Raw genomic sequence first — 27,944 nt, 5'->3', positions numbered from 1 at the left:
AGTTTTGCTTTGTCCACTCAACTGCTTGATTTGCCTCGAACGAAATCAGTAGTGGGTGACGGAACATTCAGTTTATCCAAAGCTGCTTCGGACATCTTTTTGTATTTACCAACTAGTTCAGGTAGATCGTACGCAATCGCTATATCTAACTTGTTGATAGGACATCCCCGGAAGTAGGTGCACGTTTCCGATAGCTTTTTGAATTCATATAGAGGATTCAGCTGGAAGAAATCGCGATACACCTCCGGATCTGGCAAATCGTACCGGGAAATATTGGTAAGCGTCGAGAGACCTTCATAAATATGGTACTGCTGAGGATTTCCAATTATCTGATCCGAAATATGCTTTTTATTTGCGAACAGCGTTTTGTGGTTGTAGTAGGTTGTCAAATAACAATCTACCATTTTGGCATGGTTGCGGACACGTACCTGAGGAAAAAATAATGGTGTAAATAAGTCTACCCAAGAAACTACAAGTATAATTTGGTCAACTCACAGCAAAACGACGTGCACTGGCAATTTTATTTTCAATTCTCTTTTCGATAGCTTGACTCAAGTCAAGTAACATAAACCGTTCTTGAGCCTGCAGCAACCGGACAGGAGCTCCTGTTTCGAAGGGATTAGACCATAGCGACACAGTGTACATAACTGGTGGTTGAGCTGAAGACATGAGCGGTGAGATGTTCCAAATTAGAGCTCCCTGGACGCGGAGCAGTTCTTCTGGCTTGACTTGATCAGCTTTGTTTAGGAGGATGCGAGTCTGTTAAAAAAAGATATTTAATAAATACGACGATTTTATGTTTCAACGTCTTACTTGATATTCTCTTCCCTTCAATTGATCCAGAATTGCTTCAGTTTCTGGGCCCACATCGAGTTTAGAGGGATCATAGACAAGGAATATAATGTCGGCTCTGTCGATAAACCACTGGCAGGCATCATTGAATGGAAAATATTGGGAAACTTGTTTCCGTACCTCTAAGATGCCGGGAATTTCAACAATATTAACCTGAAAAAAAAAGAAATAAAAATAATGGCAACTTTTTGCGACATAGGTTTGCAAAATAATTGTAAGTGAAAAATTAGCAAAGGTAAGAATATTGCGTGTTTCAAGCCAAGGGTCTTGATCAACAAACATTAAATTAAAACACGAACAGCTTATTTCATTGTCATTGCTATTGGTAGTTTAATGTAATGGTCGCTGTGTTCCAACTCCTCAACAAGAAAACTTATTAAGAATTTTCCACTAGAACGTACTTAACAAAAAGTGAGTAGCACCTGTAATTGCTCTACCAGTAACAGAATCTTAACGTAAGATGCGATAGTAGATGAATGATAGTAGGAATGGACGAATGATAGCCTACCTCTGTGGAGCTAAATGCTTCGACTCTCGAAAACGGAGTATGATACGCTCGTTCGTCAACGAGGCAGCTACCGCGTTACTAAAGTGTGGAACCTCGAGTACGCGAAATGATTGGTTTGACGGGGAATGCAAACAAGCGATAGAGAGGAAAAAAGAGCTTGGAAAAACTATCTAAGCATCCACGAAAGAGAATTTTTCCAAGTATCGACGCGCGCGGAATGGGTTGCCCAAGATCCTGGGGAGGAAAAAGTGCCAGAAGGAGGATAGAGATCGTGAGGTGCTGGAACAACTATTTCGGGCTAATGACACGCGCAAGTTTTACGAGAAGGTGAACTCGTAACCACTCGTAACCAAACTCGTAAGGGCTACACACCTAAACCTGACATGTGTAGGGTCGAGGAAGGGGATCTAATCACAAACGAGCGCGAGATGGTCGATAGGTAGAAGCAGTTTTTCGATGAGCACCTCAAAGGCAGTATAGCAGTAGGAGACGCAACGGAAAATAACATAAGAGTGCATACAAACGAACACAGCGTACCGGTTACGGATCTCGAAGAGATCTGTGGGTCAGCTAAAGAATAATAGAGCCGCCGGAAAGCACCGATTCTGGGCAGAATTCTACAAAAATGACCACAAACCACTAGCAACGACACTTCACTGGATAATTTTAAGAATATGGGAGAAAGAGAAACTACCGGAAGAGTGGATGGAAGGTTTAGTCGGTTCCATCTACAAAAAGGGCGATCGGCTAAATTGCTGTAATTACCGCGGCATCGCGCTGTTCAAAGCGGCCTACAAGGTGCTTTCCTAGATTTTGTTGCGTCGTCTATCCCCAAGAATTCGTAGGGCAGTATCACGCGGGCTTTCTGCCCAAGGAACATTTTTGTTGTATAACAGCTTATCAAGCGCTTGTTCCGTTTGATTCAGTTGATAGTTGAATAAGCTATTCTTAAACAAAATTTTTTGTTGTGTGGAGACCCGTACTACTACGGATCAAATTTTTACTCTCCGACAAATCCTCCAGAAATATCGAGAGTATAACGTACGCATTCATCATATTTTCGTGGATTTCAGAGCAGCATACGATATAGTTGAACGCGAACAGGTATTGCAGATAATGCACGGGTACGGTTTGCTGCACAAACTGACGCGGCTGATCAAAGCGGACGATCGACTGATGTGCTACAGACGCATTTCGGGGACACTCTCGAGTTGCGGTAATGAGATGGACTGTCCTGTATATTATTCAATATCTCTATTGAATGTGTTATCTGGAGAGAGAGCATCGAAACGATCTTTAGTAAGAGAACCAGCTCCTAGCTTTCGCAGATGACCTCGACATCATTACTAGAAACCTTGGGACGGTGGAGGCAATCTACGCCACACAGAAAACGGAGGCTAGGAGGATAGGGTTGCAAATCAATGCGTCGAAAACCAATTATATGGTAGGAACAGGTTCCAGAGAAAGCAACCTTTGCCTCCCACGGACAGTGACTATTGACGGCGAAGAACTGGAAGTGGTTGATTAATACGTACATTTGGGAACTCTGATCATCGTCAACAATAATAGGAGTAAGGAGATTCAACGACGCATTCTAGCTAGAAATCGAGCCTTCTTTTCCTCCGCAAGACGCTTCGATCAAGGAGCACAAAGCTGACGATGTACAAAACGCTAATCAGATCGGTAGTCCTCTATAGACTTGAGGCAGCAGCTTTGCTTACGGAAGACCTAAGTGCACTTGCCGTATTTAAAGGTGCTGCGGACTATTTTTGGCGGAGTACAAATGGATAACGAAGAGTGGTCTAGGCGTATGAGATACGAGCTAGAGGCACTACTTGGAGAGATTCCCATCTGTCAAGGTCAGCTGTAGCATCCATAGCAGCAAGCATAGTAAATCCAACACGTCTATACTTTGCAACGTTAGCCGGAAGAATGGAGTTAAACGTCCTTTCTAAGACTTGATCTTCTTTATCGACAGACTTCGAAGCCGGCTATTAGAGTACAGGACAGTTACGGGGCTAATGCAAAAATCCTTCTGATTCTATCTAGCAGCACCGCCTAACCAAGATTCGAACATACGACGACTGACTTATTAGACCAGCATCGTACCTCGAAACCAACTAATCGGTGCCCGCAAGTTTACGATTCTTGAAATAACCGATCGTTTCACCCTGCGTACCATACTGCTAAACGTTTTTATTAACATCCAAATCGAACGTAAACGCTCGAATTATAAATAATGCCCAACATACCAATGGGTAATATTTCTGACATATATCTTTTACATTTCTTCTTCTACGCTCTTTACTTCTCTACACCATCGTATACCTGGTGAAATTGGGAGACTACGGTGGGCCGGCCACGTCGCCAGAATGCTGGACGACTGTACTGTGAAATCCGTTCTCTTCAAGAACCCCACCGGCCCCAGGAATAGAGCCACCCCGGCACTTGGCTGGAAAACTCATCCATTCATTCATTCATTCAGTACAATGTGGCACGCTGTGGTAGGCTGGGCACATGGCCAAAACCCACATTCGACTACACTTATACATGCAAAGAGTTTATGATATTCCTTCAAAAATAGTAAAAATTTACAGCATAGCATTAACCTTACCCTTTCGAGTAGCTTATTTGGCAGCTTTTGTCCACGAAGTCGATCAAGAAGGCCTTGACCAAACTTTTGCAGTCCGGAAAAGGTCCAATCCGCTGCCAGTTGCGTGCCATCAAGAACTTCCGGTTCATCGCCATGCATCAGAATGTTGAAGTAAGCAGGAGATGGCTCAGCACCTACAACAAAAACAAATTTATAAAAAAAAACTATGCCACCGGCGCGCCGCGGCAGCATGATCCATTACAAACCAGTTCGCACTGAATTTGGAGTGTACTCATTCTGGGTAAGGTAGTTAAGGATCGTAGATTTTCCACCGCTCCATGGACCCATGAATAAAATTAGTGGCTTGGAAAAGATTTCTGGATCACCAAAATGACGATTGCTGAGATCTCGATACTTATATAAAGCTTCCAGTGGCTTAATAGCGGTGTCGTAAATTTTCTTCAAATCGCGTAGAATGACATCAGCGACCTTATTTAGTGCTTTTTCTTTTTCTGCCGCTTCCTCATTGATGTTTAGCAACTCGTAAATGTGCGAAGTATCTCTAAGATTCGTCGGGATTTCGTACTCCTAGTGAGACACGAAGAACATATAGATATGGGTATCAAGGTGGAGGAATTGAGACGATTAATCAACATTATTGAAAAGAGCGTGCTTATGAAAAATATAGAGAATGATTTTCATTACCAGTAGCAAGTCTTCCTCCGGAAGTGGTTCAGATTCTTCGGCACTCTCCGGTTGCTCCTTTTGTTCCTCCGTCGAGTCAGTTTCGATTTCTGCTGGTTGTGCTTCTGCTTTTTCTACGACTTCTTCACTGATTTCCTCTGTTACAATGTTTTCGATTTCGAGTGATTCTGCAATTTCTTCACTCTCTGCGGTTTTGGTTTCGTCAACTGTTTCATCGTCTTCAGCTGATATTACTGTTTCAGTATCCTCAGCTGATGCATCTTCATCTGCATCTGAAGCTGTGGTTTCAATTTCTTCTTCAACTTCTTCGCTGATATCTTGTTTTAGCTCTTCACTTGCTTGAGCTTCATTCTCTTCTTCTTGACTTGTTTCAGTGATAACAGTTTCCACATCTTCACCACTTACTACTTCCTCAGAGACGACTTCTGCAACCACTTCTGCTGATTCCTGTTCAGTTTCACCAGCTTCAGCTTGATCATCTTCCTACAAGAATATTGACTGTAACATGAATTAACTCATAAAATTGCCCAGAATGCGAGTGTTTGCTTTATTTCTTGCTGATGATTTTGTTTCCTATCCCCGCCAAAACATTCGGTGAAAGCTATCTAAAAATGAGGATTGGTATTGAGGGTTGGTTTTATACCTCTTCCTCCACGTCGTCATCTTCGGCATCATCATCCTCGATGTCCTTACTTTCTTCAGCCTCTCCGTCATCGTCATAAATTTCCTATACAACAAATTCATGGCCACTATTCTGATGTCATTTCGCGCTTTATGCTTTTGTTTATTATAAAGCTTACGAAATCACATCAGAATACTGTACCTCTTCTGCGCTATTTATCTCTGTGTTGTCACTATCATGTTCGGTCTGGAGTTCTGTGTCTTCATCACTTGCTGTCTCGTCGTCTTGATCAAATGTTCTATCGTCATCATATTCCTAGAAACATTCCGTATCAAAATGAGCATGAAACCTAGTTGAGTATCGTTTCGCTAAGAAGTTTCATTACTCAGCTAGGTTATATGCAACACCTACCTCATCTTCTCCATCGGCATCTTGTTCATTATCCTCAATATTTTCAGTGCTTAGATCTGCCTCATTTTCTAACTCCTCTTCTGCCTCATCAACTTCTTTGCTAGTGTCCTGCGTTTCTTGGCTCTCTGAAATCTTCTTAAGATTATCTTCATCATTATCATCAGCCTGCTCCTCTTCGGAATATTCATCTTCTTCATCAATATTCTCATCTCCATCATCATTTTCTTTGCTCTCTGTTTGCTGTTCTACATCTTCTTGTTCATCGTCATCATTTTCATCGTCATCGTCATCGTTATCAGCGGCGTCATCTTGACTTTCAGTTATGTCATCATCAGTCTCATCAACATTGTCTTCTTCATCAGCTTCTTGGCTTTCTGTTACCGATTCGTCATCTTCGTCAACATATTTTTCTTGGCTATCTGTGGTTTCCTCATCGTTTTCATTTTCAGTTACCTCTTCGTCATCGAAGTTTTCTTGACTCTCGGTGACTATCTCTTCGTTCTCATCCTCTGCACTAAGAATGTTACCTTCCTCCTCCTGAGTGGTAGGTATGGAGAAATTTGAATCAGTAGATCACACCTTACCGCATCAGAGTAGCAGAACGGTTTCACCGTCACACAATCACAAGCAGTCGTGTAGGCCTTGAGCTCACATGGACGTGGTTGGTGATTGAATGATTTAATTCGGTTTTGGCGGGGAATTGGATGGTACGATATGGTTGAATTATGGTTGGAAGAAAGCAAATGAGTATTGTTGCAGTTTCAATTTGCGAGAGAGCGTAACCTGAAAACATAATGACTGTATACGTGATTAGTTATGTTGAGGTGAGAACATACACAAATGAGCGAAAAACAATGCATGAGCGGCACTGGGAAAGCGACTACGGAAACGCAAGGTCTTCGATAATTTGACCGAGCAGCGGTAAAACGTTTGCTCCCATGCTTCACATGTTTACTTGTTACCTCAGGCTCTGTTTCAGCTGATACTTCTTCGTTTTCTTCTTCTTGCGCACTATCAGTTATTGGCTCGTATTCTTCGGCATCTTGTTTGACATCTTCTTCTGAAGCTGTCTCCTCATTACCTTCGTCTGCTTCTGATTCTTCTTCGTTGACCAGCTCTGCTTCGATATCTTGTTCATCTTCTTGGCTAGCCTCTTCAGGCTCTTCAGGTTCTTCAGGTTGATCATCATCAAATAGTGCCTCTTGAACTTCTTCTGACGGTGTTAGCTCTTCGGGTGATGCTGCAACGTCTTCCTCGAGGCTAGTCTCTTCAGCGGCAGTGTTTTCTTCTTCTTCCTGACTAGTAACATCTATCGGAGATTCCGTGCTACTCGGTTCTTCTATCGTTTCTTCTTGCTCTTTACTACTCACTGTCTCTACTACAGATGAGAAGAAATTGAAATCACAAAACAAATGTTATATTATACAAACCTACCGCTCTCTGTTTTTAAATCTTGGAGAGCTTTCTCTATGTATGGCCGACACTCGTATTCCGTGGGAGCTTCCGCATTGACTCGAAAATCTATTTAAGTTAAGCAATATTAGTTAAATAGCACATTGTAAACAGTATCAGTGAAGATTAGATGCGATTCAACTTTCTTATTTAGTTGTTAAATTCATGGAACTCTTATAAAAGTAACGCTGTCAGCCGATCATTTGGATATGTTCGTCAAGAAATACTACATTGAAAAGTAATAATCTTTTATCTCCAGCGTTCCGTGACGGTCGCCAACAAAGCTTGGACTTTTTTGTAAGACTCTGCACTAAGCAAATAGGTCCAAGTGTGGCTCAAAAACAGTGCTCCAGAGCTGAGCCCACTCGAGTAAAAATTGTGCTTTTTATTAGAGGCTATGGTTTGTTCTACATGTCACCCAAATATTGAGTAGCTCAAGCAGCACACCTAAGCGGTGCCAACTTTCTTATGGAAATGATACATGTATTTACTACAGCATACTTAAAATACAATATTGCATGCATGCAAGATATTAGATAAATTAAAGTGTTCGAAGTTTGAATCACGTTTTGAGAAATGATTCAAACTTTGAACAGTCATGAAGAATATCAGGTTTTTTCGGTTCTTCCTTCGGGAAAATGAATTGTCTTGATTGTAAAACTGTACAAAGTCAACTTACTTTAGATGTGATACATGTAGTTTGCAAATATTAGCAATTAACTACCAAAGTATAGATTGAAACTAATTGTTGCGTGAAAAATTTAAATCACACTGTCAGGTGGATTTGAAAAGACACAGAGTTTAGAAAAAAGATATAATTTCGCTCAGTTATTTATCAAAATAATACTAGTGTTCAATGTTGGAGACAGAAATATGTCGGCCATGAAAGTTTTCGAAATTTGAATCAAAACCGAATTGTAAAATTTTAGTTTTTTTAGTGGAAAACTATATTTTATCTTCCTTTTGAACATTTTCCTATGAAGCGACGTGCGACGTAGTTGCGACACACAGAACAAGAATAAAACCGAATATCGCACGTCGATTATTACGGGTTTCAAATGCAACAGCAGCTTTTTACGAGCCATATGCCTCCCAGTTGGCTCCGAGGTATGACGCTGGCCTAATAAGCCAGTTGTCGTATGTTCGAATCTCGACTGGGAGAGGCTGTTAGAGTCAATAGGATCGTAGTAACTGGCCCTGCAATTGTCCTGCACTCTAACAGCTGGCTGCGAAGTCTGTCGTATAAAAAACAGAAGGTCAAGTTTCGATAACGGAATGTAGCACCTAGGCTTTGCTTTTCTTTGCTAATGGCGGACGTGTTCGTAATATTTGAACAGCATTTCTTTCCGTACATTCCTTTAGTTTTACCGCGGAAAGAAAACGTACGATGTATTAGGGAAATGTCAAAAATGCTGTTCAAATAATACGAACACGTCCGCCATTATAGCTCGTAAAAAGCTGGATATGTTACACGCTTAAAAAATTTGACCCACTTTCACAAGCTCAAAACGTATTTTTTACACACTATTTTGAGTAACACTTATTCCTTTTATGAGTTCAACGCAAAAGCTCATTAATTAGGCTACACAATATTTATTTTATTTATTTTAACTACATATCTATGTAACACAAGTAACCTTATAATGGTTTTCAAAGTTTACGTTCAATGTGATTTCTGCTAATAATCAATCAGTTCTAATAATAATCAGTTTTCTGCTGAGAGGAATGTTTTACAAGACATTTTGAAGACGGCATAGCTTCTAACACTTTTTCACACGCTCGGTAGACGGTTCCAGAGACAGATACTTCGGTGACGAAAGGCTTTCCTGCCAACATCAGTTACACAACTGATTAGCAAAAGATTGTTTGTTCTATTTGATTGGGAGAATGAGTAAGAATTTGAATAATAAGTTGGCTCATCAGACAATATTTTGTATGATATGCACTATGCACTCCGAATATGCACTCAATTCGGAAGTTGAGAAAATTTTCAAATGTACTCCCACCAATGAGTTTTGAAAGCTTGAAATGTGATAAAAACGGGGAATGTTATGGACGTAACGAGTGACGGAATTAAAAGCCAACTTGAGTTTTTCGAAATTTTCGTTAGATACATTTGCAAACAGGACACTACCATATTCGAACAACGAAACAATAAGAGTTTTAGCTAGTTGTAATCGTATCCAGCTTTTTACGCGCTATAATGGTGGCCACTATAAATTGTGTTCGTAAAATGCGAACAATCTTTTTGACAACTCTGCATACATCAAATCTGGCACTCTTCTCTTGCAACACAACCGTGCCCTTTCTTTCGTTTACGCCAAAGAAGGAGAGCAATAATGTGCGAAATGTAAACAAAACTATTGCTCTCCTACTTTTGCGTAAACGAAAGAAAGAGCACGGTAGTGTTGCAAGAGAAGAGTGCCTAGTTTTGATGTATGCAGAGTTGTCAAAAAGATTGTTCGCATATTACGAACACAATTTATAGCGTCCTCCATTATAGCGCGTAAAAAGCTGGATAGGTTGTGGAGTGTAATGACGTAGTGCAACTAATGATTGCATAGACCCATAAACTTTCTTACACACGGCTGCTAGTTGAGCGTCCCACTCTATGCATGGTAAACTAACCATTAGTGAACCAGTTAGTACTTGAGTAGTTTTCATCCACGAATTATTTTAAACTGGTAACGCTAAACACGCAAAAGATGGCACTTACAATACGAGTAACTTTCGATTAAGCCTAAAAAAATATCAATTTATGTTGAAAATGTCTATATTTTGCACATTTTTTAAAACAGATTGGAATGTCCGTTTTCCTTTAATGGACCTTGTGGTTTACAATAGGACAGCGACCGGGTCCATTATAGGAATTCTAGTGTATTTTGCATGGAGAGGGTCCACTAATCGCAACATTTTTTGCGTTGTTAACCTATAATGGAGCCACACTTGTTGAAATTATCGATTTTAAGGCATTAATAATTGAATGTTGCTAAATCTTTATAAACTGGAATGTGTGGTATGTTTAGTACTTTCTGTTTCATGTCATATTTCCTCGGAAATAAGAAGCACAAACTAATAAACGCCGAAACTGTACCCGAGGTCCATTATAGGTAAAGGGTCCACTATAGGACAACTTACCCTAGCGTTCCATGAGTATGCCCAAGTTTTTGACAACCGCGGAATAGGGAATAATCCAATCTAATTCCAACCATAATTTGCGCAACTTCATCAAAAACCATTCTCTTCGTTCTTAAAATGATTGCTTAAGTCCAGCATTTAATCGAATATCATTTGATTTACTTCAATCCATAATTTTCTTTATGTCCATATTAATTTTATTTACGAGGATGTCGATTTCATTACTTCGTCAGCATAAAGATGAAATTTACAGTATAGCAATTGCTGAGGAAGATCGTTAATAAACATCGAGAACATTAATGAGAACATTAACGAGAACAAAATTGATATTGTTATAACATCAACATTTTAAACCGATTTTGATGAAATAGTTGTCATTTGATTCGCTAATTTATCTAGTTTTGAATTATTTGGCAATTTGGCCATTAAAAGACATACGGGGCCCGTATGACATGCGGAATTTCGGCAGCGTGTCCGCTGAGAGGTAGAGAACTGATTGTATTGTAGGAAAATCAGTCATGCGGATATAAAAACTCTAAAAATTCATACAATGAACTATTTCGTATAATGAGATGAATCAGGTTGGCCATTCCGGAGTAGGTTCCTGTGGGCAATATGGGTATCAAAGTTCTTGGAATTAGTTCGTTAGGTGATATTTTTTACATTTCGATGTATTTTGCTTGGTTATTTCGGAAATGGTTTCTACGGGGCCACAGATGATACCGCAGGATTCAAGATAATGCTTAGCATTATCAGAACAGTTCAAAACGTAGAACCATCCGTTATACATTTGGAACCAGTTCCGAAATTATTAATCAGTACTAAACTGGCCATATCGGTTCAAAACATCTAAAAGATCCACTAAACCAATTCTAATATTGGATTAGGCACCCATCTGACCATCTATAATCCTACAGGAACCCGATTGTGGAATGGCCAATGCGATCTGAAATCACCAAGTTATATAATAAGATATAATAAGAAAAAAGGGTCCACAATATCAAGTTCAAAGCTAATAGCTTTGCTGAAAGCTGTTATTCTTTCAAAACAAGCGGCCTCCCACGTTTTACCGGACGTTGCTCCGGAATTACCTTTTCCCGAGAGCTACATGTCATTTGATGGCCAAATGCTTTATCTAATCAAAACTAGATGAATGTACGAATCAAATGCCACTGGTTTCATCCAAATCGGTTCAAAATAGCCAAAGTTATGAACATAGCAAATCATGGGTACCTGGGTGCCTCCTACGTAATAAAAAAAATCAAGTGCCTCTCATTGCTAATCCCCTTTATGGATATGCACCAAAAAAACCTCAATTACTTAACATCAACGAGTTTTACGATGTCGCAAAATTTCAATGACATATGTTTTAAATTGAATGAGTTATAACTATTTTAAAACTGAAAAGGTACCCGGGTACCCTGTCGCACACATAACGGATAATGTGCAGTTGCCATGGTTGCGACGTGTAATACCAAATAACACCGGAAAATAACGATACATAACTCTTTTTTCTCCGAAAAAAAATCTCAATTGATTGGGAATCGTAGTAGAGTTGATTTGTCATACTACCACAAGAACAGCCAACGAGGTCACAAACCACAGAACCGCGTTGACTGTGTACGAAGTAGATCATTATTGCACAAGTATCTTCTATAAAGTCTTTGAAGCTCGGTCTCGTGCGTTCTGGTGCGAAATGTGCTACCAATATGTTCTTGTACCAAACACGAACCATTCGTAAGACTACGAATATTTTTAAATGGGTTGATATTTGTTTTGTCAGCTTCGAATATTCTATCTAAAAAAAAATACCAAATTATGTTCTCGGTTTATGTTATATGAGGAAGTCAAAAATCCGAGAAGCATTAAAAACTTCAGCACAAATCTTGTGAGTCCAGTCTGTGCAGGTTTGCTGCATAAAAGTTGAATAAAGTTCCATTCACATAAAATATTTGAGATGAGTGCTGGCAATGCAGAATGCATGCGAAAATGCGGCAATTTCATTTACAACGCACTTTGATAGGTTGACATCAAACTGATATTTCTCTGGAATTTTTTTCTGATTTTTTCTACCTTTTGCGTTGCTTATCTAATTTTATATCACTTAGGAATTAAAGATAGAGCAATTGTATTTCAATTGTGATTCAAAAAAAAGATGTTAATCTTATGTTGCAGTAATAAATAAATAAAGCAATAGCAATAACAATTTTAGACTAACGGGTGGCAACTAAAATTTTGGAATTTTTTCTCAAGCTGTCCAAAAAGTCAAAGATACATGAAGAAGATCTGATTTACCGAAATTAAAGATACATTATCCATTGTTGAAAAAAAAATTAGTGTACATTTGAAAACGGTTCGTAACCGGCTGTTCGACGAAGCTTCCGTTCGACGTCGAAACAGGAGCGTTGTACGGCCGTCATGTCAACTTTACGAATGCATCTCTTGATTCTACCAATCAACTGTTTGCAATTCGTGGCTCACCAGTTATTTTTGTACACCAAGGAACTCAAAATCCCGGAGAAATCTTCGATTGAACGCACTGATACAGATTTTTCCGGTCGTGGTTTTTGGGTAAAAATGGGATCGAATGGGTATTCAGGAACGACTGTTTTTTTGGCGTAATGCGATGATTCGGATTACCCGGCCAAAACACGTATTGTCCATGTGCATGATGTTTTTGTAGAAACGGGATCAACATTTTTTTCAAACATTCGTCTGGTGCATCTTAATTGATAACCAAACTAGAGGGCTTGTTGTTGAAGAAACGAGAAAGAGAACGATGTCCTTCTGCGTCCATAATTTTGCTGGTCTTCCACTGCCTTGCTTGCGAATAGTTGTTGGGAATTTGAGGATATGGTAAACAGTCGAAGCCGCAACATATTTGCTTTTTAAATTGTTGGACCATATACTTTTTGCCGAGATTTCTGTTGCAGGTCGTAGAAGTGTACGACGCGGTCCCGAAATGCTTCTTATTTCGGCGCCATTTTTAGCAAAACTGGGCAAGCATAAACAAAACAAAAAATATTAACAAAAAGAGGAGAGATAGAGAGAGATAGAGAGAGAGAGAGAGAGAGAGAGAGAGAGAGAGAGAGAGAGAAAGAGCTAACACATACATACTCTCATTTCTCTCTGAGCTCGTTTGTTGTTGAGTATAAGGGCCACGAAAAAATTCCAAAACTTTAGTTGCCACCCGTTAAGTAAGTATATTTCGTTAGTTTCCTTACTGTCCGGTCATAGAGGACAAGTTGGTGTCCGGCCATAGAGGACACGAAACAGTTGCAAAAAATTAAGTTTTTTTTCAAAATCTTGTATTTTTCTTGTATTGTCAAATTTAAACTGTTTCCAACTTGACTAACTTGACTCTTCTATAATCCTGGTCCTGCCATAGAGGCTGTCCGGCCACAGAGGACTTCCCCCTACTCAACGATTTCGACCTTTCAGGTTTGTCTGGATCTTACATCTTTTTGATGCCTAGCCAGGCGAACAGACAGAGCTGAATATCTAACAGATTTTTTGAAAATGAGTCAGATTTCCGTTCTCACACCTCGCAAAAAGTCTTCAACTCTCGTTTCAAGCAAAATGTTAAATCTGGGGTGAATAAAACCTTCAAAATCTTTCTCGAAAACTGCCTCCGACAGATCAACTCCCAACTACTTTCTGCCAGACACTTTTATTCTCTTTTGCCAATTTTTCGTAAAAACCTGTTGGCAGCCTTGATTGTCCTGGGTATTTGAATTGAACAGCATTGATATTACAAATGTTTTCGATTTAGGTCATTCAAGTACTAGTCATAGAGATAGACAATAATATTCCGGATAATTTGGTGTTCACAATTGCAGATAAATCTTCAGATCTTCAAATGTCTATGGATAGCTGCTACACATGTAAAGATAATCAAGAATAACTAGTCAAGTTTGGCAATTGAATGCCATCTTCGAAGACATAAACCATTATGGCATTCTATACATATACATACCATACTTCTAGCAGTACTTCTACTAGCGCTATGTAACATTAGCTTGTCCATACTTTTGGGACAACAGCAATGAGTTTCAGAAAAAAATATTGGTCAAGGATATAACTGTATCGACCTTTTCGCGTGCGTAATGGCGGCTAGTGGGCACAACTTTCAAAAAACATTAGCATGGCTTTGGTAACTTTATTCACGTCAAGTTGATATTTCCAGCCTTGATTATTGTTGTAGAACTTTCAAGCGTACGTGAGCGGGGTTCCCGAAAGCAAATAAATCAATCACCTTTAACCTTAACTTTTAAAATGTTCCTTTTTGTGTTTTATGTTATGCCGATCAAAAAGACCCTTATTTTTATACTTTTTATAGAAAGCTAAATAACATATCAAAACTGCAGAAATGTATAATTCTTAGTTTTTGGAATACAATATTAAAATAGGCACGGGTGGTAAATATAAAATAAAAAAATATAAAAGAGAGTCCACGTGGGGGAAATCCGAAGCAAATTACTCCTCCGCACGCTTAACGCTTGATACTACAGTTTGGTATTAATAAGGTAAGGTTAAGCTGATTTCTGAACAGAGTCTGATAGTTTTATTTTTGGACGGCATCAGAGGTCATCTGCACTGACAGAGAGCGACAGAAACAAACAGCGGTGAGATATTTCTGCTTTCATACATTCTAAATCTTCATGTAGACGACTGCAAACATTGAACGGACAGAAATAACCCGTAAAGTTTGGGAGTGACGCTATTAGGTATATGTGTAACGTATGGGTGGCAGAAACCGGTAAAATCAATGTCAAGTACATCATTCCATAAAGTTCAGACAGAATATGCATCAAACAAAATGATCGATGGTTGGGTTGTTTCAATCTCAAATTATTAGATGAATGAACAAACTCTTCAATTTGAACAATTAAATGTAACAGGTTCCGTACCAAATGACAAAAAATAAATACAATTTGCCTAGCAAAGCAAAGCAAGAGTAAAGCTTTCGTATTACGCGCATTCCCACTTTCAGAACTTGACCTTCTGCCTTGAGAATAGTGCTGCGATCCTGCCTATTGACTCTAAACAACAGTTGCTCCCAGCCGAGATTCGCACATGCAATGACTGGATTGTTAGTATATGTACGTATATGACTGGATTGGTGTATATGACGCTACTTGCTTCGGTTGTTGAATAGGAGCTTTCAAGCAAACTTCAATTGAAGCTGGTGATTGAATCAAGTGACGGCGATTGAAAGCAAGATACGATTTGTCGATATAGACCAAATGTCTCCGTAGTCGTCAAAGTGGCCCTTTCTAACGAAGGCGAAACTGATCGAGGGATACTCCTTTTGTAAGTTAATACTTGGGAAAGTCGATCATAGATGGTTCTTGTAGCGGCGCAGTTTGGCAAAATGTGCTTGACGATAATTTTTGTTGATTTTTCTTTCAAGAGTTATGTCTGTTTGTCTGTGCTATAATCCAGTCCAGCCAATAGACCAAATCAAGGTGACGTCAATTAGCAGATACTGGCGACAGATACTAAGTGGCTAAATGCAACCAATTTACAAGTAAACTCATTTAAGAGTGTATATTATAGTCCCGCGGACATCTGACGCTTGTGAGCCGAAAAGAGCTTCCGAATCCGCGAGCAGAAACGAACAAACACGGGTTGAGTCAAACAAAAAATTGAAATAAACTGAAAAAGTGTAAAGGAAGGTTTAGTTAGCTAAAGAAATGATTTGTAAGTTGTTTATTAGCACGCCAATGAAATGTTTTGCATATTTGCAGCTGCGAGAGATCCGATTTTCACTCAATGTTTACTTGCCGAATTGGAGTTAAATTTTCTTCTCGTGAAATTGAAAAAAAAATCGTAGGGGAACTGTGGGTAAGACGAACAGGTTAAGAAGAACATCTAATATAATACAGAGAACTTATGATTTATAAAACCTAAATACAGTTTACTTCAGTTCAATATATTGTTTTCAAAAGGAGCTAGTGAAATATTTAGCAAGAAAGGTTTTTCAATGTGTATTTTGAGTATTAAAAATGGTCCGAAAAAATTAACTTTTTTAGTGCTGCGGGTGAAACGGACAATGTGTGGGGGTAAGATGGACAGGTATTGTAAATCGCCCCAACTAAGAGCATGTTATTATTTTTGACCCTTAACAAATTGAGTAAGTAAAATATGGTGGTGAATAGTGCAAAAAATGAAGGAGGCAGCCCATCCCCTCCCACTAGAGGCTACCAATGGAAAATTGTTTGGCAGCTGCAATATGAACAAGCATTTCAAAAACTGTTTCATGCCTGGCCACTGCTAATTTGTTTGAAGTTCACGTTTGCCGGTTAAATTTTCATTTATATGCTTGAGATATCACTAAAAAGCAAAATCAACAATTTAATTCTAATATGTTCACTGACCATCTTACCCACACAAGCAGTTGTCCATTTCACTCCATCATTATACATTTTTTTAAAGTGTTCACAATTTTGCATACGCAAATGAAATTACGTATTATTTCAATGCAGACGTTATTTGAAAAGGTATTAAATCGAAATACTTCATGCTATGGGCAACATTTAGGAATTAAACCGCTCAAAAAGCTTAATTTCGATGGCAAAAAAGTTACATCCAGAAGCAGAATATTTCCAATTTTTAGTTTTTCTGTACTTTATCAAAATTGGAAAGTTCTAAATGATGATGGAAACGTTCAAAAATCATGAGATAGTAAGATGGTTGGATGCCCATCAAAACATTTACGAATTTTAATGCTGAACTGGTAGAATCAACCACCTGTCCATCTTACCCACCCTGTTCGTCTTACCCACAGTTCCCCTACCACGCTACTGAATAAAACAGTGTTGCTTATTTTACATCCGCTGGTCTATAGTACAGTGTCTATAGTAAAAGTAGATGTGTGAAAATTTTATGCAACAACAAGGTATGCAACTATTTTAGATCATATTTATATATGTAACATTTCCAATTTAAAAAGTTTATTAAACGTGCTCAAAAGTACATAAAGTTACTCTGGCTGAAAGTCTCATTTATAAAGAAAATTAATTAATTACATAAAACTATTCTTTTGTGGTCAATTGTTTGGGTACACGAATTACCAAAGCAAAGCGGTGCTTTTACAATGAATTTTATGGGACAACGAAATTTTCTGGATCAGTAAAGTGACGCAAATAGTTGTTCGTGAAAAACAATTATCTAGAGTCAGCAATGCAATCCTTTCGGCTAATTCTTACCAATCGATTTATGATTCAAATAAAAGTAAAAATCTGACGACTTTTGACATAATATCGAGTCTAGACTACCAAGAAAATCAGCATGAAACTTTGATTGTGATAGAGGAAGATGCCAAAAAATTATTAGGATTATGCATGCATGCATGCAGTATGCACAAAGGCAAATAGAAAGTTTTTCAGGGCTTTAAATAGAACAATGATTGATTTCAGCAGCAATTGTAAAATCGTTTGGTAGTGGCACGATTCTGCTCTCAAGAAATTTTCAATGTAGGGTATCCAAACTATTTTAGACCTCATCAGCAGCAGTACACAATTTGGACAGTTCCATTTGATTTTGCTGGGTCCAAATTATGTACAGCTGCTGGGATGCATAATAGGTTGGTTACCCCTTATTGCGTATCATTTGACGATCAATTGCAGCAGACGAAATTAGACACTGTCTGAATTTATTTTGACAAAAAAACATTGATTGGCAACCACCACAACTATTGGGTATTGGAAATTAAGACATCAACATTTCTGGCAAACTTATTTTCAACGTATAACGGCAATAAATTGTAGGATTTTGGCAGTGTGCCATTTCTTATTAATAATTTAGCATAAGCAAAGCAAAGCAAAGCCTAGGTACTACATCCCGTTAACGAAACTTGACCTAGAAATTAAATAAAAAGAAAACTTATCCAATTTAATTTAATTTATTTTATTCTTGACAGATACGTATTTCGCCTACGACTTGCAGGCTTCCTCAGTGTCTGTTTTCGAACTCGAAAATGTTTTCTTTTATTTAATTTCCAGGTTTCGTATTCTACTAAGACGCTCCAAAAACTTCAGTGAAACTTGACCTTCTGTTTTTATACGAGCAGGCAGCGGGGCAGACCTCGCAGTCAGCTGCTAGTGTGCAGGACAATTGCAATGCTAGTGATACGATCCTATTGACTCTAACAGCCTCTCCCAGCCGAGATTCGAACATACAACGACTGGCTCATTAGACCAGCATCGCACCTCGAGACCAACTGGGAGGCTTGGTGTAGGGTAAGCACCCGATTAATCAGGGGTCGCCTATTTTAATCAGTTGAAAATAAATTTGGTCAAAATGCAGTATTTTGTTCAAATTTTCAAAAACTTTCAATAAAAAAAATCGTCTCTAGAAAGACTATAAGTATTGCCGAGTAAGTAGAGAACTCAATTACCCTACTAACACAGTTGTTATGAAGTTGTTATAGCTCCTGCTTATACAACTAATTCTAGTTGAAAATAAGTCGTTTCAACCAGAAGTACAAATTGTGTTGCCTGGGCAAAGCCTCAAAGAATCAAGTTAATTTCCGTGACTCCGCTGCTACCATCGCGCAAATCAACTCAGCAATTAGTAGTATTCTGAGCGTTGACCTAGATTTCAATTTACCCGCAATAGCTGATCGTGACGTAGAAGCTGCAATAATGAAACTCAAGCATTCATTTGCCGCTGGTCCGGATGGAATTCCATGCTGCAAGCACTACATCTCCTCAGAGCAACATGGCTTTTATGCAAAACGCCCAACTGCTACAAACCTTGTGCAGTTCACCGCAGCGTGCTTACAAAACATGAGCGCAGGTGCAGAAATTGATGCGGTTTACACCGATTAAAAGCTGCATTTGACCGAATTGATCGCAATATTCTACTACACGCAAAATAATCCACACGTCCTTTCCACGTGAAAAATCACGTAAATTTCTCTACAGGCAGTTACGTGGCTTTCAGTTGAACATTATTGGAAAATACAATAACATCTATCTAATATACATGTAAATGCACTCATACTAATGCAAACTACGTTAAATTCACGAAAATAGTACGGGAAAAGTAGGATGGAAAATATTCACATAACTTTTCCCGTAATTTTGACGTGAAAATTATTTTGAGTGTAGCTAAACTGGAAAAGCTTGGGGCTTGTTCTGTGCCAATGGTTTCGATTCTATCTTTTAAATCGAATGCTCTATATGAAGATAGGAAATCAGCAGTCTGCACATTTCACGAATCTTTCAGGCATTCCACAGGGCAGCAATCTCGGACCATTGCTCTTCACGCTATTTATAAACGACGTTTCATTTTCACTCTCGGACGACTGCCGACTGATGTTTGCAGATGACGTAAAACTATTTAAGATTGTCAACGATACTGTAGACTATTTGGAACTCCAGTGCATGGTTGAGATCTCCAGTGGTGTTCCATTAACCTACTAACGGTTAGCACCGAGAAATACGGTGCGATCTCGTTTTATAGAAAATCTCACCCGATTACCTTTAGTTATACAATGTTTGGTCAGACGGTAACCAGAGTAAACCAGGTTCATGATTTAGGTGTTACTTTGAATACGTCGCTAACATTCAAGCCACACTACACGAAATAATTGCCAAGGCCAATCGCCAGCCTGGATTAATATTTAAAATAGCTGAAGAATTTCGTGATCCTATGTGCCTTCGATCACTTTACTATTCCCTGGGGCGTTCCGTCCTTGAGACCAACTCGATTGTTTGGTGCCCATTCAATGCCAACTGGATAGCAAGAATTGAAGCCGTTCAGCGAAAATTCGTGCGTTATGCTCTACGATTCCTCCCATGGCGGAATCATCACCAGCTACCACCATATGTTGAGCGCTGTCAGCTTCTTGAAATGCAGACTTTGGAGCGAAGGCGGTTCGAAGCTCGAGCTGTTTTTGTGAGGAAAGTCCTGTTTGGCGAGATCGATGCCCCGAATACCTTACAGCAGCTTAATATGTATGCACCGGAAAGAAGCCTGAGGCCCAGAAATCTGCTGTTATTACCTCAGCGAAATGTGACGTACGGGCAACATGACCCCATCCGCTTCATGTCGGCAAGCTTCAATGCCGTAGCCGATATATTTGATTTTAACTTAACCGTAACAACGTTCAAACAACGGCTTCGTAGATAACTATGTTCTTTGTATGTTTTCATATTGCTTGCATTGTTAATTATATTGCATAGTGCTCGTACTATTTATCATTAAGTCAGATGATGTATCTTATAACAAAATAAACAAAATAAAAAAAGTTAATAAAAAAGTCATGATTGGGTAAAAGACCTGTTCTTATAGTAAGAAACCAGTGTTTTTGGTGACGAACAGGATTATGACGCTGGCCGAAATGTGCAAAGATAGGGATAGAGGTATTTTGCCAGACGACCCTGCGGTGATCGAAAGGTGAAAGCAGCACTACGATGAACACCTTAATGGCGTGCAGGCGAAAGACCATAATGACGGATATGTGCCATTCCCATCGAGAAGTGAAGTTGTAGGAGCCATTCAGCACCCGAAAAACAAGGCAACAGAAAAGGATGGTATTGGAGCGGAACTTATTAAAATTGTCCCGGATATGTTGGCCAGCTGTTTGCAACAATTGATTGTTTAGATTGGATACGGAACGACTACCGTAGGAATGGAAAGACGGGGTTATTTGCCATATCTACAAGAAAGGCGCTAATCTGGATATTGTGAGAACTACCGTGCAATCACTATCCTGAATGCCGCCTACAAAGTGCTTGCATCTGCCATCGACTATCGCCAATAGTCAATAGATTCGTGGGAAGGTCGGTTTCATGGAGAGTCGGTCTACAATGGACCAAATCTTCACCGCAGTATTTGTTCATTACCTTTAAGCTACTAGCACATCAGTACCGCAATGATATTTTTGCACATCTTAAACCGAAGTCATTTTACATGTAAGCAACGAGATCGTATCTGATGCATTGAACATGTAAGTACGGATTTGATTTATTCTCATCCGACATACGAGTTTGTGTCAATTGTGACTGAATTACAGTGTCGTAAATAAGTTTGCATTTGAGCGTTAATTTTAATGATAATGCTGACTTCATGGAATGATATGCAGTACCTTTGTAAGCATTCCGTGGTACAGATTGTTCTAAATATACATTAGAATACGTTATATGCATATTCATATTTGATTACATGGAGATAATATTATTAAAGCTCAAGTACAAAAATGTTGCCTGTTATTTCAAAAGCTCTTAAAAAGAAATTAAAAGTTTTTTTAAAAAGAATGCTGAACAGCATTAGGTGCTATAGGACAGTTCAAAATTGCTCACAACAATAAGCATCAAACATTATTTTTTAGTGTACCAGTTCAATGCTGAATTTCTTTTTCCAATTCCACTTAATATTTGCATTTCTTCTGAAAAGCCGTAAGACTTTTAACAGTTTCTACTTTTGACACTTTTAATTTTTAAAACGTTACGTTACGTGGTTTTAATATGCTAAAAAACAATCAAACTCCTCAAATTTATTGTCTTGTCAGTATGACTTAATCATTATATGCTTGCTGCTTAATATTTAGGCGGGCTTATTCGAATTATTAATATTTTTAAAATAGTTAAAAAGGTAATTGTAAAAGTTTTTCAAACCAGATAATAGTTTTTTAAATATTCCGTCACAATAAAAATAAGTTCAATTTTAACAAAAGAAATAAATAGATATTTAAATTTAGAATAAAAGCGAAGAAACCGTTAATTTTTTTGGTTGACAAATCTGCATTGAGAACGTATCCTTGAAATCTCTCTATTTTTTTTGTTTTTGTTTTAAAGAAATAACAACAAATTTGAACGTGTTTTGATGCAAATCATATTTTAATGCACCTAGCACCTCATGATTATCACTGCTTGTATATAAATCTAAAACGATGTCATATAAGACATTTTCCAAAACATAATCCGATTAAAATTGTAATTAAATACGATTACATCTTCATGATAGCCATTGTTGGTAATTAAATCTAAGAAATCGTCATATGCGATATTCGCTAAGCATAACCCGATTATCTTTCGACCTATTTACGATTTTTACTATTAATTCGTATATCAATCATCGTGTGCATTACATGCGATGAAATTTACACATTGTGCTTACAACATATGTACATTTATACGATTCCGATGTGATATCCATTTATATAAGATTAAATCTCGACATGAATATACGATATCTGGTTTGCTGGGATATGCTGGCGGCCAGGACTGAATGCGACATTGTCCGATTAGGCAAAACCGTGGTATTCGATGGAGGTGAGTTTAAGGTAGTCGACGAGTTCGTGTACCTTTGGTTACTGGCAACAGAACAGCAATACCAGTCGTGAGATTAAAAAATGTATTATCAGCGGAAGTTGAGCCTACTATGGACTCCACAAACTCCTGCGATCGAACAATCTAAGCCTCCGTATAATGTACACATTACACAACGGTAATTAGACCATTTATTCTCTATGGACATGAAACGTGGACACTGCTAGAAAAGGACTGGCGATTACTCGGAGTTTTCACACGGTGGGTGCTAAGGATCATCTTTGGCGGCACAGAGAATGATGTGTGGAGACGAAGCATACACCACGATTTCGCGCGACTCTACGGCGGACCCAGTATTCAGAAAGTGACTAAAGCTAAACGGATATGCTATCTGGCCCCAGGCTGCTGAGTCGTCCCCCGGCCGACGTTCCAGTAGCTCAGACCATAGAGTAGGATGGTCGGCCTCCCAGCCGAACATCCAAAGTAACGTGGGCGACGGGGGCTTAGAGATCGGGGAGGAAGTGACGGTTACGAACGAGAACTCATTGAGATCGCGCAATCCCTAAAGGTGAGCAAAGCACCGTGGCCAGACGGAATCCCGAATATGGCCATTAAAGCGGCTATGTTAGAGGCTCCCGAGTTATTCGGGGTAGTAATGACTAGATGCCTGGAAGCTGGCCACTTCCCGGACAGATGGAAGCGACAGAACCTCGTGCTGTTGCCGAAGCCGGGAAAACCTCCGGGTGCCCCCTCATCATATAGACCAATCTGTCTGCTAGATACTACCGGCAAGATGCTGGAGAGGGTTATCCTTAACAGACTCGTACAGTACACGGAGGGGACAAACGGTCTGTCAAGGAACCAATTCGGCTACCGAAAAGGCAAATCTATGGTGGATGCCATCTTGTATGTCACTAAGACAGCCGAGGTGGTAATCCAGCGCAAGAGGACAGGTATCCCCTATTGCGCAGTTGTCACGCTTGACGTGAGAAATGCGTTTAATAGCGCTAGCTGGGACTCCATAGCCAACTCGCTTCGGAAAGTCCAAGTGCCGGTGTCGCTGTACAGGATTCTGGAAAATTATTTCCAGAATCGTGTGCTATGCTACAACATAGAGGAGGGTCAGAAGTGCGTTCCAATCACCGCAGGGGTTCCGCAAACCTCAGGGGTTCAGCAAGGTTCCATACTGGGCCCGGTGTTGTGGAACGTCATGTATGACTGAAGCTAAAGTTCCCGGTAGGGGTGGTGATTGTCGGCTTTGCGGACGATATCACCTTGGAAGTCTACGGTGAATCTATCAGAGAGGTAGAGTTGACGGCTGCCCACTCTATAAGCATTGTTGAAGATTGGATGCGATCCAAGAAACTGGACTTAGCGCATCATAAAACGGAGGTTATCGTGGTGAACAACCGCAAGTTGGTACAGCAAGCCAAGATCAGCGTCTGGGACTGCACTATTTCGTCAACGCGGTCCTTAAAACTCCTTGGAGTCATGGTCGACGACAAGCTCAAGTTCGGAAGCCACGTCGACTATGCCTGCAAGAAGGCTTCCACAGCTATTTCGGCATTGTCTCGTATGATGTCTAATAGCTCTGCGGTATATGACAGCAAGCGAAGGCTATTAGCCAACGTGGTCCAGTCCATACTTAGGTATGGCGGACCGGTGTGGTCATCGGCGTTAGGTACCAAAAGATATCTAGCCAAGCTGGAAAGCACCTATCGTCTCATGTGCTTGAGAGTGGCGAGTGCGTATCGCACAGTTTCACATGACACAATCTGCGTCTTAGCGGATATGATGCCTATTGGCATCATCATCAGCGAGGACGTAGAATGCTTCAACCAACGTGGAACTAGAGACATACGGAGTACCACAAGATCGGCCTCGATAATCACATGGCAACGGACATGGTCTAATTCCACAAAAGGTGGGTGGACACATCGACTTATCCCGGAACTATCCGGGTGGGTCAACAGGTGCCACGGCGAAGTCAACTTCCACCTGACACAGATTCTGTCAGGGCATGGTTGTTTCGGACAGTATCTGCACAAGTTTGGGCATGCGGAGTCCCCCACGTGTCCCGAATGCGTGAATGTTGAGGAAACTGCAGAAGATGCTTTCTTCATATGCCCTCGCTTCGCGGGCGAGAAGTAGCATGATGGCAGTTAGCGGACAGGACACTACTCCGGATAACTTAGTCTAAAGGATGTGTTCCAGCTCGGACGTCTGGGGAGCGGTCAATGCGGCAGCTACCATGATTGTACTTGAGCTACAAAGCCGCTGGAGAGCCGATCAACGGCGAATAAACAGCCATAGTCCAGTAGTTATCTAAGCACAATAGCCCCTCCCTGAAATAATACCGATAAGATGGTGCCAGGGGGGGATTGAGGTTGGAGAGGCTTGCGTAGGGTTTTAGTGAGTCGTCCCTACTCCTAAAAAAACGGATATGCTGGGCAAGATGTGTTGCTAGAATGCCGGACAACTTTTCTGCAAAAATGGTTTTCACTACGAAGAAGAGGAGAGGGGCACGCCAAACGAGGTGGCATGATCAGGTGGACGATCGGTGTGTGCCCGTGGAACTGGAGAACAGCTGCCACGGACCGAGTTAGATGGAGGAATTACGTTATGTGGGCCTTATCATAAGCCGTAAGGCCAACTACCCAACCAGCACCAACTCGTATGTCAATCAATGTACGCAAATCCTAACATGATCCGAACGCACGACGGCTGACTTTTTAGACCAGCGTCATACCTCACGGCCAACTGGGAGACAAATATAGTATTCAGCTGGAATATGCGCAACCAGTTTTGTAAAAAAAATTCAACTGCTAATTCATCACACTAACTAATCACAATCCGCAGTAACAAGATAATTTTGTTTTCTATTTGCCCTTGAACTTTATTCGAATTTCCAACTATCTTGATGAAAGCTAACATTAGCCCGTTTACGAAGTTCATTTCTGAAATCTTCAATAGAATAAATGTAGCTAAGATTTGGGTAAATGTTTTGAAAAGCGCCAAAGATTTGCCAGTGTTTAAATCCAGAGACAGCATCTTTTGAACTACCGGCCAAAACTTTATGGCTATAGCCATGGAACAATGAGTGTGATGAAATAATTTGGGACATCAATCAAAAAAGGGTTTTTGAGAGTTTATTCATAATTTAAAAAAAAAATCCGACATCTTAGTCCACAAGATACGACTGAAAACATTTGATCTATACGAATAAGGGTTGCCAATGATTTGATAAATAAGTATTTATATTTATTTTTCCCTTCTTGAGATAAACGTATGAATGAAGCATGAATCGAATAAAGATTCAATTACATTTATGGAATAAATTTATAGAACTACTATATCGAACGTATTAAATCATTTAGCATTAAAGCAACTGAATAAGGAGCAACATTGGTCCTAGCACCGAAGAAAATATCTTTTTTGATGACTACCCTGGAGAACAAAATCGAGTCCCAAGCAGGCAGCATTAGACGTACTGGCAAATAATTTGGTTTAGAGCAACCAGAATCATGGAAAATAACGCGAATACAGAAAAAAAAAACACACACACACACACACACACACGCGTCAATGATGTCACAATTAATCCACTGTCATGATCGTATGGCGAGAGTCCAATAAAAAACAGTTTGAAATTTTAGTTTTAAAGTTTAAAATAATTCAAAAGTACTGAATTATTCCCAAGGTGATTTCATTAACTTGTCACGGTTTTATAATCTAATGTGTATCTACTCCATGCTTTATGGCGCGCATAGTAGATATGATTTATGCCACACAAGCATGAACTGATTCTATGAATATGTCGTTAAAATGGGCAGAGCTGGCAGATGTTACGTAGACTATTTGAATATCCGGATTTAAAAAAAAATCTGATACATCGAATAAGTAAATTGGCGTAGGCGTATTTCTGTTAATGGCTTACGAATATCAATTCTTGAAATATTGAAAACTCTGATACATAACTGATTGAGATTCATTCAAAAACGGTAAGATGGTAGTGAATTCCGCTTGCCGTTAAACATAAAAGCTATACAACTTTTTAAAACATAAAATATGTACGAAAATATGGAATTGGATAAAAAACGAACAAAATATTAGACAATTTTTGTAGCCGAACGATTATTTTCAGATACTTTTGCTATTCAACTTTCCATTTTTTTTTTTCAATAATTTAATGCATAGATTTCACAAAGTTCTGTAGCTTGAAATTCCTTAGAGCTAAAATTCAATACCCTGCCTGCTTCAAAACTCTAACACCTGAAAAGCTTTTGAATTCAATCGAAGCATATGGTGATGCACAATGCTAGTCGAGCACAATTATTGCAAATATTCAATTCGTGTTATATTTTGGAATACTGCATGGCATCAACTGTTATCCGCTTTAACCGTCCCATCTGTCAAACACAACCGAGATGACGGCACTCTGTATAAAAGTTAAAAATAATTCACCAACCTCACTCGTTGTCGTCTTAAGCCACACGTTTATGTATTCTACGTACATACTTAGCCTGTCTTATAATATTCAACCAAAATTTTCATTTGAAGAATCAGCTGAAACTCTCCACTATTGCATAACACTTGTTACATAAGATAGATTTTCATATTTTCGTTTCCATCATCAACAGTTTGCAGTTTCGCTAGCCCTTGTAAGCTAATTTGGATACAAATTAGACACTGCACTTGAAATCGGAACGGTTAAAACATAGCTGCATCCGTTATTTTTGTATTGATGTGCTCGGTGGATATTTTTGAATCGAATCGCATCAACTTCAATCCGACACTGTGAGGAATTTTCTTCTTCCCTCACTGCAGAAACCTACCATTCACTGAAAGAGCGAACACGGCGAGTCCGAGCAGGACCCACACTGATAATCGCGCCATGCTGCTGGATTGCGGGTTCCTCCAAATGCCAGACCGGAGAATTCCTGTGTTCAAATTAACGTAACAAAAACCTAAAGTAACTATGTATTTTCATTGAGTACCCGGGAAGCACTGAATATTTCTCGACAAAATTCGAACTCTTCGTAACACTCTCAAAATCAAAAATAAGGCAGAGCAGCAAGATTTATCGTTTTCTACTTTATTATTTTCGTTTATTCGCTTCGTCGATTCTTTGCATATGAGAAAGAACTCTTACTACGAACTATCACAATAGGGTTTTATTTCCCGTTAAAATTAATCAGTCTGTTAGTAGGTTTCGTATCAGATTGACGGTTCTGCCACAAAAAAACGTGTCCGAAATAGACAAATAGACAGAATCGAATGTCTCTCTTTAGTAAAAATGTTCACTACAAAGCGATATAACCGAAAACTCCCGCACGACGACCTCCACCTGGTAAGCAATTTCGACAGGTTATTTCGTGCGGA

The 27,944-nt window shown here is 39.4% G+C and overlaps 1 protein-coding gene across 1 annotated transcript; it reads right to left on the bottom strand.

Moving 5' to 3' along the window:
- Window positions 1–27,499, bottom strand: LOC128745200 (sarcalumenin). Its single transcript, XM_053842221.1, has 9 exons — window positions 27,398–27,499; window positions 7,126–7,212; window positions 6,654–7,060; window positions 4,659–5,141; window positions 4,220–4,541; window positions 3,975–4,147; window positions 814–1,005; window positions 496–759; window positions 1–428 (listed from the first exon to the last, which is right to left on the bottom strand). Exons 1-9 carry the CDS (start codon window positions 27,456–27,458, stop codon window positions 18–20), a joined length of 2,400 nt encoding a protein of 799 aa, XP_053698196.1. The 5' UTR covers window positions 27,459–27,499; the 3' UTR covers window positions 1–17.
- Between the last annotated feature and the right edge of the window lie 445 nt (window positions 27,500–27,944).

The sequence above is a fragment of the Sabethes cyaneus genome, chromosome 1, assembly GCF_943734655.1.
Source record: "Sabethes cyaneus chromosome 1, idSabCyanKW18_F2, whole genome shotgun sequence".
Lineage (NCBI taxonomy): Eukaryota > Metazoa > Arthropoda > Insecta > Diptera > Culicidae > Sabethes > Sabethes cyaneus.
Note: the sequence above shows the minus strand (reverse complement) of the source record. Positions and strands in the feature narration are given on the sequence as shown.